At 40.4% G+C, this 13,116-nt stretch overlaps 1 protein-coding gene across 1 annotated transcript in view; it reads left to right on the top strand.

Annotated features, from left to right (window-relative positions):
* The window catches only part of LOC117301803, a 37,795-nt gene that overhangs the window by 12,415 nt on the left and 12,264 nt on the right, over positions 1-13,116 (top strand). The window contains exons 8-15 of the mRNA XM_033785808.1: positions 103-420; positions 1,080-1,376; positions 1,661-1,987; positions 2,103-2,387; positions 2,830-2,850; positions 9,790-10,080; positions 11,224-11,352; positions 12,412-12,436. Coding sequence (XP_033641699.1) covers positions 103-420; positions 1,080-1,376; positions 1,661-1,987; positions 2,103-2,387; positions 2,830-2,850; positions 9,790-10,080; positions 11,224-11,352; positions 12,412-12,436 — 1,693 coding nt within the window. The remainder of the gene's footprint in view (positions 1-102; positions 421-1,079; positions 1,377-1,660; positions 1,988-2,102; positions 2,388-2,829; positions 2,851-9,789; positions 10,081-11,223; positions 11,353-12,411; positions 12,437-13,116) is intronic.

Genomic DNA, 13,116 nt, shown 5'->3' with positions numbered 1-13,116 from the left:
CCAAAACAAACAATAATTCGTGTATTTTTATTTTCAAATTTGTTTGATCAGTTCCTTTGTCATATTGAAAGTGTTTTTTGGTTTTCTTCATGTAATTTTTAGTTTGTGCGAGGACTGTGAGTGTAACCAACTGTCCGACGGTCACAGTTGGTAGTACAGCACTACTGACATGTGTATCTGAGAGCAGTAACCCAGCCACTACACTGACGTGGTCAAGAGATGGTACGAATCAAACTAACACTAGTCCTCAACCAGACTCCGATGGTAGCAATGGAGGCATCATAACTACACTGGACATCACAACCAACGTGTTGACTAAAGCTGACAATGGTGCTGTATTCCAATGCAGTGCGTCTAATGATGCAGTCATGTGTGGAGTTGACATTGACGTCACTGATTCATGTGCACTGAATGTGCAGTGTAAGTTTATGGCTTCCCTTGATACATTGAGCAAGATTAATGTCTTGGTTTGTTACTTGTTATGTTTAAAGTAAAATGCAAGAATAAAACTACATCTTTAATAGATGTTAAATTTTTACCAGAGTATTATGCCTAGGAGAATTTGTTTACAGAACTCGGGGAAAGTGCTGAGTATACAGTGCTCTCACACACCGGTGTATGAGTAAAAACCAAAATTTATAAATTACATCTTGTTTGACACTCCAAGACTGCTTCAAAACATAATTCCAATATTAATTCATTAATCAAAGGGTGTGAAGTACGTTGGAAAGTACAAAAAACTCATTTTACTCATAAAATGTTGATCCTAAAGGGTCACAGCCTACTACTACTTCATAGAGGCAACGGGGTTTCCGAGCCCCTGTTAATTGTCTCAGTGTCCTTTGAAATGTGCTGCTTTGCCTAACAATATCTACCTTCATACATGTAGGTATGCTAAAAAAAGCACTGAGATCTTGAAAGAAGTGAAGAAGATCCTCAAATAATTTGGCAAAATATTATTAAGTGAAGGTAATTGTTTGTTTGTTCTATTGATTTCTATTTTATTTCTTGTCTTTCCATTGCAAAATATTATTATGGTCACTGTCTGTATTCGTTCTAAGATTTGATTTATCTTACAGATACTCCAGAGTTTACTGAAGCCTCAGCCAACCCAGTTACCCCAGTCATTGAAGGTGGTGAAGTCATCCTAACATGTACTGCAGACGCTAATCCTAAACCTAGTAACTTCATCTTATGGGAGAAGCAAGACTCCCCCAGTACAGTACTTAGCAGCGTTTACAATGATGGAACCAGTACTCTAACATTGAGTGATATCCAGAGAGATCAAGCAGGGAGCTATAGATGCAAAGCTAACAATGGGATACCAACAAGTAACCCAGATGTGGTTTCTGAATCAGTGATTGTCATAGTCCACTGTGAGTATATGTAAATTAGTTTTAAGGCTGTTGCGCTGCACACTGTTATGGTTGCCCGCCCCTTTAAAATATCTTACAGGCGCCATGAAGGTAAAGGCGTGTAAACGCATATGACCTTTCACAAGCTCATTAGCTGGTATAAATGTGTCACTATCTACAGATTCCATCCACTGAACTGCCCATTGTGTTCTGTGTGCTAATTATTTAAGGTGAAATAAATAACTCAACGTAATTAAAGGCAATGTAAACTTTGCGACTTTTATAGATTTTGTTCATCTCCACAGATGAGGTTAATATCACCAACAAGGAGGACAATGAGATGGGTGCAAAGAATGAACAAGATGCTAACTTATCATGTAAAGCAGTCGGCAATCCAGTGCCTGTCATGATGTGGTTTGATCCAAACAACACTGTCATTACTAGCACCAGAAATCCGGATAAGTACACAGTAGAAGATACCACTAGTGGCGGGAATGACATATATGGATTCATGATGACCAGCAGCTTGACCATCAAGAGAGTTAACTCAGAGGTTGACTATGGACTTTATACATGCAGCAGCTCTAATGGGATCGGACAGGTGGACATGCTGAGGGTACTTCTTGATACAAGTAATATTCGTTTAATTGAAGCCGCTCATTGCACAATGTTATAAACATCCAGCCTGTTGGCTTGTTTTAAGGTGCTGACATTCCATGTTTCCCTATCAATTATATTATCTTACAGGAAGACCAAACGTGCCATCTGGTGTCATATTGACTGGCCGTACTTCAAGCTCAATAGCAGTGCGATGGTCAGCTGGTTATGATGGCGGTGAGACTCAGTGGTTTCATATCAGCCATAAGAAGGCTGCAGACTCCTCAGAGACATACAGCGATATGATTGATGGAGAGGTGACTACATACAACGTGGATGGTCTCGAGTCATACACGGAATACGAGATCAAGGTCTATGCTCAGAATGCTGTGGATAGAAATCCAATTCCTGGAATCATTGTGGAATACACACTGCGTAAGTTCATTGATTTTGATTTCAAATGTTTTGCCTTAAAAAATGATTCGGGGTTGAACGAAGAAAAATTTACTAGAACGGGATTTTAACCAACGAACTCCCGAGTAATGTGTCTGCGCTCCCAACTGAGCTATCTAGCCCTATTTTGGCGGTCTCTCCCTATTTTGTCAATATTTTTGTGTGGCAAGGGATTACACCCAAGTTAATGATATAGCCTGGGAAGCAGCAGCCAGGGGATCACCTTAAGGGGATGCGACTTTTTATTTCGGATATCAAATAATAAACCACAAGAGAAACAGACTGGTGGGTCAATGAGCAAAGAAACAATGACTAGAGCGGGATTTGGGCCCACAACCTTTGGGTTATTATGTGTTCGCGCGTAAAGAATTGCACAACAAATAGTTGTTTATATCTTCTCTTTTTATTTTCTCGTTCATTTCAGCTCGGAATCCATCAGATGCAGGTTAGTAGCAGTTTTGGATCTTTACGTTTAAAGTTCATCGTTCGTGTGTTTGCCACCAGTGTTTTTAACACATTTTTTGGTGTGCTGAATCCGAAAAAAATGGTCCCCAAGCGAAGTTTTGAGTATTTGACCATCTAATTTGCATACCAAATCAGCTGCGGAATTGCAATGTTTGACCTTTCTTGAGGCATTTTTAGCAAAACCCCTGTAACCAGGCAAGCAAAAATGACAGGTGATAAATTTGTACCTATATATAGTGAAGGTAACAGAACAGGATTAAAACATTTCTAAAGTAATAGGTGGTAATTAACACTCGTAAATATGCAAACTAGTGCCGCCATTTCAGACAAATAATTTTTTCTTCAATATAACGGTAACTAGGCGAGCAAAGATGACAATTGAGGTGATTTACCTATGTTTTGAAGGTCTCATAAAACGATTAAAATATTTCTGAAGTATATTAATTTTAGTGGTAAGCAATTCTAAAGAATATGCAAATTAGTGGCAGCTATAGCAGAAAAATCATGTTTCTCCAATATCTCTGAAACTAGGCAAGTTAGAATTAATGTTTTTACCTCTGTTCTGAGGGTCAAGCAGTGCATGCAATGTGTTCATTGGCGGGCCAGATGCTTATGCAAAGAGCTGGTGTAGCTACACGTGCTTATTTATGCAAATCAGCTAGTCTGACTTCCAATGGAAGCCTATAGATTGGTAGTCTACCGAGGAGACGGACCTCTCTGATCACCATCCCGGGTAGGTAGAACAAGTAAGCCTAGATTGGTAATCTACCTATGAGAAGGAGCTCTCTGACCACAAACCCCTGTATGTAGAGCTCATTAGCCGTGGTCGGCAGTCTACAACGTACATTCACATCCTAGTGCGGACAAGGGCAGCAGCCAGGGTAGTCCTGAGAGGAGTGGTGCCCCCAAGTCTTATTATAGCCTTGAAAGCAAACCAATGGTAAATCTTATGGCAAAGCATTTACTTCCAGTCCCAAGAGTGGACAGGATCGATGCTGCGGACAGGTGTGCTGGCCAGGTCTTGGGTTGACAGTATGACATCCCCCACTTCCCGGAGGAGGTCATCCGACGACAGCCCAAAGTCCCATGCGATCTGCGATACAGGAGGCCGCTCATTATGGCTAACTTCAACAAACACAGTGAGGAAGGATGCTAGGGTCAGAGAGAGGACCATTGTGCAGTGATCTTGGCTGGAGTCATGAAGGGGATACCCTCCCCTCAATCCATTTTCATCATTGTCTCGACTTCGCCCTCAGACGTGCTATCAACGGACATAAGGTGGACCTTGGATTCACATTGATACCAAGGAGATCGAGCCGCTATCCCGTAGTAGCCATACCCGACCTTGACTTTGCTGATGACATGAGTCTCTTCTTAACACCACAGCCCAGGCACAAGAACTTCCACTCAATGCTAGAAAGACAGAGGTGATTACATACAACCTCCAAGACCATGCACCCTGACCACATTAGAGGTTGAGTGTTGTCGGTGTCCTGATTAGAGAAGCTGGGGCAGAGACCACAACTGAGTTGGCTGCCTGCATAATGGACAGGGAGGCTGAGAGACGCCGCCTGCGAGCGACATGATGATGGAGCAGGTCGTCCAGTTCACTCGCCGGTTGTCCCGGTTGTCCCAAGTCCATTTAACTTGGAGATGAACAAAATATATCAAGGAGATGATCTAACTAAAGACAAACTTTGCTAAACCTACCAAAATGTCCTCCTGGAAAATGTCAACGAGCAAAACAAATTGCTGAAGTCGGAGAGTGCCAGCAATGGGTATCACTGACCTCGACTTCACTGATGATGGCATCCTCTTCTACATGGCGGACTTGGCACGAGAATTACTTGCAGCTTCATTAGGTTTAACCAGGGCACTTTGTAACGGCCAAAAGTCATACTTGGCTGAGTATAAAAAAAGCCAGATCCTATCATATTAAAGCTTAAGTCTCGAAGTTTTAGTAAAATGCAATTAAACAATTTACTTAGTTATCATGACATGTAAAGTTTAATGAGCCTATTTAAACGACCATTATCTAGAAAAGTCCGATCGTCAAACTTTTTTTCGATTTTATACTTTATGGGGTACTTTATAACTATTTGATGGCCTAAAATGCCGGTCGACGTCACCATGAAGTAATTTATTGCACGTTTTGTATCTGTGCACAAACGTAATGGCTCTGTAAAGTGTAAGTATTCGGTTTGTAAAACAACACAAATTTTCCACATGAGTTCAGTTTTAGTTACCTAAAATATATTCTTTTAAAATACGAATGCTTTCACTTAGAGTTATGCCAGACCATCAAAACTAATCAAGGTACAGCTTATTAACGATGAAATGATAAATCGGAAATCTTGTTTTCAGTTATATTGTCCTCTTGGGCATTGGAGACTAGCCTTGATTAGCTTAGGGTAAGCGTGACCAAATGTTGACCTATACGTCCGGGTCAACCGGAAGTGTGACCATCTCAAGAACTTCATAACCGATTTTGGAAATTAGCCTTAAGTATCAGTGACCTATGGTGTTCCATAGAGGACAGCCTCCGTCGTAGTTGTGAGTTGGTCCGTCGGAGTTGTGAGTTGGGGCGTCGGAGTTGTGAGTTGGGCCGTCGGAGTTGTGAGTTGGGCCGTCGGAGTTGTGAGTTGGGGCGTCGGAGTTGTGAGTTGGGGCGTCGTAGTTGTGAGTTGTCCGTCGGAGTTGTGAGTTGGTCCGTCGGAGTTGTGAGTTGGATCGTCGGAGTTGTGAGTTGGGCCGTCGGAGTTGTGAGTTGTGCGTCGTAGTTGTGAGTTGGTCCGTCGGAGTTGTGAGTTGTGCGTCGTAGTTGTGAGTTGGTCCGTCGGAGTTGTGAGTTGGGGCGTCGGAGTTGTGAGTTGGGGCGTCGGAGTTGTGAGTTGGGCCGTCGGAGTTGTGAGTTGGGCCGTCGGAGTTGTGAGTTGTGCGTCGTAGTTGTGAGTTGGTCCGTCGGAGTTGTGAGTTGTGCGTCGTAGTTGTGAGTTGGTCCGTCGGAGTTGTGAGTTGTGCGTCGTAGTTGTGGGCTGTCCGTCGGAGTTGTGAGTTGGGCCGTCGGAGTTGTGAGTTGTGCGTCGTAGTTGTGAGTTGTGCGTCGTAGTTGTGAGTTGGGCCGTCGGAGTTGTGAGTTGTGCGTCGTAGTTGTGGGCTGTCCGTCGGAGTTGTGAGTTGGGCCGTCGGAGTTGTGGGCTGTCCGTCGGAGTTGTGAGTTGGGCCGTCGGAGTTGTGAGTTGTGCGTCGTAGTTGTGGGTTGTCCGTCGTAGTTGTGAGTTGTCCGTCGGAGTTGTGGGTTGTCCGTCGTAGTTGTGAGTAGAGCCGTCGGAGTTGTGAGTTGGGCCGTCGGAGTTGTGAGTTGGGCCGTCGGACTTTTTATTTTGTTTACTAAACTGCAATGGTCAATAGGTGGCGTATGCCTACTTCCGGGTTCTTCTACACATGTGATTGAGTTCCGATTGTGATGAATTATACCTTGCTGAATCCATCGATTCGTCACCGAGAAGGCAAAATCCTTTTGAGTTGTCGCTTTTGCTTGCCTATGCCTACATGAAATGGATGGACCCATGTGTTCGATGCTTTTATTGGGAAATTAGGCCTATGTTTTGTTCGCACAGCACTATGTTGTCAGTTGCAGATCTGATACTTTATATTTATCTACGCCCCTTCGAAATGTTGTTTATGAATTGTAACATATTCTTTAATAACTGCAGGTAGGATGCGGGCCTTATAACGAACTAGCATTAATCTTTCACTAAATTCTTTTTCGTTCAAGGCACCATGAAAGCGTTATATGTTTTTACACCCCGATAGCAATTTAACATTAAATAAAAATTAAATAAAATTTAAAGTGTATGCCTATCATTAAATTAGTCCAAAGATGGTCAAATCATCCTTTATTATTATTTATTATTATTATCATTATTTGGCAATTCACATAAAATACAAAAAATTACAAAAATTTATACGAAAAGGAAACAACTCTTTAAAACATTAATTATATAAAAACATACATCTGTATTGGAAAACAGTAACAAGGGGGATACATCAAGATATATAAAAAGGATGGCAGGCAGTAAAAGAAAAAAAAGAAAGAAAAAAGTACTACACGACTGAGGACAACAGAAAGACATCAACACTACAGGTTTGCCAGGACTGACAATAGTGCCTGCACTGTCACCAAGAGGTGTGTCAGTCCAACCAAGAGACAAAAGGACAAACAATTTCACTCAACGAACAGGTTAACAAACAAACACCCCAACAAACAAACAAACAAATACAAACACATACTAAAACTTTAGTATTTGAAAGTGTTATGTAAGTTGGATTGACTAGGTATGGATGAATAGTGTTTTAATTGGTTAACTTGAAATAATTTATATGTTGTTTGTTGTAAACGGAAATACGAACGCATGAACGCATAAGCCAACGGAACTATGCAAATTTTCCTGATACCCGAGCTGTGACCTGTGTGTATGCAAGCTGTGCTTCCAAATAACAAATTATAGACATAAATCTGACGATGCCTTGAGTTTGTTTTATTGACTTGTATCCTTGGTGGGTTTATTTGCTGTTCAAACAAAAACAAAAACTATACTTCTTATGGATCCCCCGGGAAACTAGTAGCAATTTACAGATGCATTGCCAGATTTTTAGACGATCTGAAAGCCAAAATATGTTAAATTGCAATTATCCCAGAATATAGAGTTGTTGCCACTTACTTTATACATACTTCAAAGATTACAAAATACAGTGAATAGCTGGATCAGCCTTTTCATTTTCCTGTATTATGACGTCAATTTCAATAATTTACATTGGGCAGCAGTCTGGTGCTTGAATATTATGTACTTCTGTACACAAAGTGACACATTATAGCTGACAATTTCGCAGTGTGCGCGAAACGAACAGTCATGAATATTCAGTAAGTTGCACATTCTCCTGATTGACCGGAGCTCAACCAATCAGAATGAAATGGTCTGGATAAAAATCGTTCTACCTACAGTTCCTGGCGTTAAAAATATGTAAATATTTTGTTCTTTCATTTTGTTGAGGAATACGGGCTAACCATCATCTTTAATTCCTGCGAACCGGCCTAAACTGTAAGGTATCTTTAAAAAACGTGTTCTCTACGATGTTATAAAATAAATGAAAATAGGAATGGGCGTTTTCACTATTAACAAAAAATGATAGAATGTCAAATAACTCACAACTACGACGGCCAACTCACAACTCCGACGGCCAACTGACAACTACGACGGCCAACTCACAACTCCGACGGACAACTCACAACTACGACGGCCAACTCACAACTCCGACGGACAACTCACAACTACGACGGCCAACTCACAACTCCGACGGCCAACTCACAACTACGACGGCACAACTCACAACTACGACGGCCAACTCACAACTCCGACGGCCAACTCACAACTACGACGGCACAACTCACAACTCCGACGGACAACTCACAACTACGACGGCCAACTCACAACTCCGACGGCCAACTCACAACTACGACGGCACAACTCACAACTCCGACGGACAACTCACAACTACGACGGCCAACTCACAACTACGACGGCCAACTCACAACTCCGACGGCCCAACTCACAACTCCGACGGACAACTCACAACTACGACGGAGGCTGTCCTCTATGGAACACCATAGTGACCCCATGTTCACCTTTACTCCTGGGTCAACCGGAAGTGGGACTATATCCTAGGAGCAGCACAACTGATTTTCAATTTCTTTCTAGTTATAGTTTTACTATTAGCATTAAAGGTAAGAAAAAGGTTTCCATGCATAATAATAATATCGAAGTCTTATATTATAGAGCACGTATATACCAAACAAGGTACTCAAGGCGCTGAGTATATACAAACTTTCAGAATGATAAGTAATTGCCGTGATGATTTTTGAGACTCAATTATTGAGCACCCTATAAGGGTTTACAAGGTGCTGCGGCGCATACAGCAGCCACAGCCAGGAACATCGGGGCGAACCCCTTCTCTTTTCGAAAAGTGCTTTGGGTTCTTTTACATGCGTTCACAACACGTGGGATCAACGGCTTTACGTCCCATCCGAAGGACGAAGCAATGGTTAAGTGTCTTGCTTAAGGACACAAGTATCACGGCTGGGGATTCGAACCCACACTCTGCTGATCAGAAACACCAGAATGACACTTATATTTCTGTTTTTAAATTTCATGTAGGTTAAGAATCGGAATGAAAACCAGGTATAGTTAGACATACTTCAGTGACTAAAGGGCCTGTCAATGATCACGAACCTTCTATCTTGAAATCAGACCAACTATAAAGCTTTAAAGCACTCAAAACGAACCGGAACAGCTTTGTGTTTGTTCATTGTCTAGTTTTGTGTTTGCTTTTACTTTTTGCATTTGTGTCCATAAATCCTATGATTGAAAACGTCCTGATGAAACAACTCTGAAATGTGGTGTTACAATCACATCACCAACAAAACCCACAATAATAATGGTACTGTAATAGTTTTATGCCATTATGATTTCGCAAATAACAATCAATCTTAATGCTTCATGCAGAAATTGTTTTGAACAAAGTAGCTGAAGTGAATTGAGAGAATTCGCTTTTATATCAAAGTGTTATGTCATGCATCAATTGGATTTCCCCTATTAGCCAGGAAAGTTGGAGGCGCGCCTGCACATATTGAGTTTTTTTTTTAACAAACTTGATAGTTTAAAACAAAACAATCATATTCTTTCTGTTTGTGTAAGTGACTTTGTTTTTTTGCTAGAAGATTTCTGAGCAAGTTGATACCTGTAGCTATCACTTGAAATTTGCTTTCCATTTATGCTTTTATATCTTACATTCTCAAAGAGAGTCCCTGATAAGTCTGTTTGTTTTACCGCATCGTATTGTCTGCATACTTTCACTATAGCTTTAACCATTGAGTTTAACAAGGGCGCAGACACAGTCAAAGTTTCGGGATTCAAAGGCGAGGGATGCATTCAGCTTGAGGTGAAGTATGTTATTAAAGGTGGCTCAACAGACTGGATCGATTGTGGAGAGTGTGTCACAGCTGACTCTGAAGTGGTTCTAGCAGACTGGTGTCCGCAAACTCAGAAACGAAGACGGAGGGCTGTAGGGGATGTGGGTGAAGTGCGAGCAAAGTATTGCAGAACGAGTGGCAGTGTCACACTCTGTAGTGATCCCATTACTCCTGAGGAGGGTAAGTCAAGAAGGGAATTTATTTGTTGTATGTCGCACAAGTTGTGTGCTTTCAGATGCTTGAGTTCGAAAATTCAGCTGAGGTCTTGAATTCAATTCAAATATCTTAGTGAGAAATTACTTATTTCTCAAAAACTACGTTAATTCAGAGGGGGCCGTTTCTCAAAATGTTTTATACTATCAACAGCTCTCCATTTCTCGTTGCCAAGTAAGTTTTTTTTTGCTACCAATTATTTTGAGTTTTACCAATAGTGTCCATGCCTTTAAAATCATATTGCGTTAACACGACCCTTAAAGAGTGTATCTACATGTTTTATAAAAAATGATTATGGTAAATAAGCATCATGCGGAATTATTTTGTCTGAAGTTCCCCCGTTGGTCAAACATCAATGCAAGTATAAGTATACATGTACACGTTTGGAAATGTCTGTAATGTACGATTGAATACTGCCCCAATGGCCAGAGATGCGGTTGGTACCCGCTGTCACCTCGCTCAAGTTGGATGGATTTAAAATTTTTAATGAAAGTACTGTTTGTGGCAGGGATTTTTTTGCTGTTTTCTCAAACTATACTGTATTTTAACTGAAACCGCATTGATGTTGCCAAGTTTGCAAAGAATCTTAAAGCTGATTTGCCTTACCCATTCTTAGCGTGGAAAGCTATTTTTCTTGACCTTAGAGACACTGGACACCTTTAGTAATTGTCAAAGACCAGTCTTCTCATTGGTGTGTATCAATATATGCATACAATTTGAGCTCAATTGGTTGTCGAAGTTGCGAGATAACTATGAAAAAGAACCACCATTGTCACACGACATTGTGTGCTTTCAGATGCTTGATTTCGAGACCTCAAAATCTAATTCGGAGGTCTCGAAATCAAATTCGTGGGAAAATATATCTTTCTTAAAAACTACGTCACTTCAGAGGGAGTCGTTTCTCACAATGTTTAATACTATCAACTACTCCCCGAGTAAGGTTTTATGCTAATAAATATTTTGAGTAACTACCAATAGTGTCCAGTGCCTTTAAACGAGGATTTTCAAATAAACCAGCGATTTAAAAAAATAAAATTGCCATGTTATTGAAACCAAATCAAGTTTTATTTTTGTGACCAGTCCTGATTGATTGTCTTTGTTTAATTTTAGTTGTTCCTGCTCCTCCCCATGCCACCAATCCTGGTGTCATTGCCGGTGTCATTGTCGGTGTTACTCTGCTTGTCGTCGTTGTCATATTAGTTTATATTCTGAGGAGTAGACTTCGGTGTCACATTGAAGGTATGTATAACAAACGTATCTCTGTTAAAATCAAAATCCTTTCACATTAAAAACTGCTTACAAAATATACCCACCATTTGGGTAAACACACCAACAAATAATAACAGCTTCATGGTCATGAAAAACACTTCAATGTCAATATCATTTACTGGTCTTATAACCTTTTCTTGAGGATGATAACAAGCAAAGTCATCAGGTATGAAGATCGGACTCGCATGCAGCTGTCGCGGTTTTAGGTGATTATCAAGGAATAATTAAAGTCGATGTGGAATAATGAGACCTCATTGATCGTAGTATTTCGTGGATGATGACAATATGAAATATTTCCTAAAAACGAAAGTGAGTAAGAAAGCATCGTTAGCCAGTACCAGATTCGTGTTGTTTGATGAGAAACTTTACATTGCAAATTTTATTTAGGATATTATGTGCAGACATAAGAAAAAGGAGAGGTTTGTAAGAAAAGACCACGAAAGTGTGGTCGTTTCTGTATAGTAAAAAAAACAGATTAAAAATAAAACACCACTTAAGAGAATGAAGGTTTGTAAGAAAAGACCACGAAAGTGTGGTCGTTTCTGTATAGTGAAAAACAGATTAAAAATAAAACACCACTTAAGAGAATAAAGAAGGAGTGTGTATGGAAAACGGAACCGAACAAAGTCTGCTACATAAAAGAAGCAGCTAAACGTGGAAAAGTAAACATTCACCCTTCGTGACGCATTCAGAACGACGACGACGACGACACGCTTCGGATTTTTCCCGAGACACGGGTATACCCCTCCCGATCCGCGAGGCGCGAGCCGCAATACCCAGCCCTTCCGGACCTCTGTTTTAAACATGATTTAATTCTCCAATGATTTCGCCAAAAAACACGTTTTCTTTTGTGCTCTTAATATTCTGATTCTTATTGTTGTCATAACTATTGTTATTTTTAAAATGATTGTACCGTCTGCAATTCTTTTTGTTTCGTCCGCATTCTGTACCATGATACTCATTTTCCAAATTGGTAATAGTATCTCGTTTGCTTAACCAGTTGTGTCTCTTCTTTTATTTGTATTCCAGTGATAAGAAAATCGCCCCCTCAGGTGTAAGTCATCTTTAATCTTGTTTAAAAACATTAAGTTATACCCTAAACACATTGATGGCATTAGAAAAACACACATCAAAACCGACCAACACATATTTAAAAACGGTAGCGTTTATAGATTTAAAACTTGCATTCAGTTTAAAGGCAGTGGACACTATTGGTAGTGACTCAAAATAATTGTTAGCGTACAAAATTATTTCGTTCCGAGTAATGGAGAAACGGCTCCCTCTGAAGTAACGTATTTTTCGAGAGAGACATTTTTTTCCACGAATTAGATTTCGAGACCTCAGATTTAGATTTTGAGGTATCGAAATCAAGCATCTTGAAGCACACAACTTCGTATGACAGGGGTGTTTTTTCTCTCGCAACTTCGACGACCAATATTGAGCTCAAATCTTCACAGGTTTGTTATTTTATGCATAATGTTGAGATATACCAAGTGAGAAGACTGGTCTTTGGCAATTACCAATAGTGTCCAATACTTTTGAAGTTAATTACCCGTTTAAAGCGATACCACTTTAAGGTAAATCAAGTTTGCTCCAATTTAAGTAACTTAAAAGTCACTTTAATTACGGCCTGCAACGTTTTCTGAAAACATATGCATGTAATACAACACATTACACAGGAGTGTAGCATGAAAGCACACTTCTTGAATTTCAAAAAACCCTAATTTATACTGA

This window comes from Asterias rubens, chromosome 17 (assembly GCF_902459465.1).
Source record: "Asterias rubens chromosome 17, eAstRub1.3, whole genome shotgun sequence".
NCBI classification, from domain to species: domain Eukaryota; kingdom Metazoa; phylum Echinodermata; class Asteroidea; order Forcipulatida; family Asteriidae; genus Asterias; species Asterias rubens.
The sequence above is the reverse complement of the archived record's forward strand: the minus strand, read 5'-3'. Positions and strand labels throughout refer to the sequence as shown.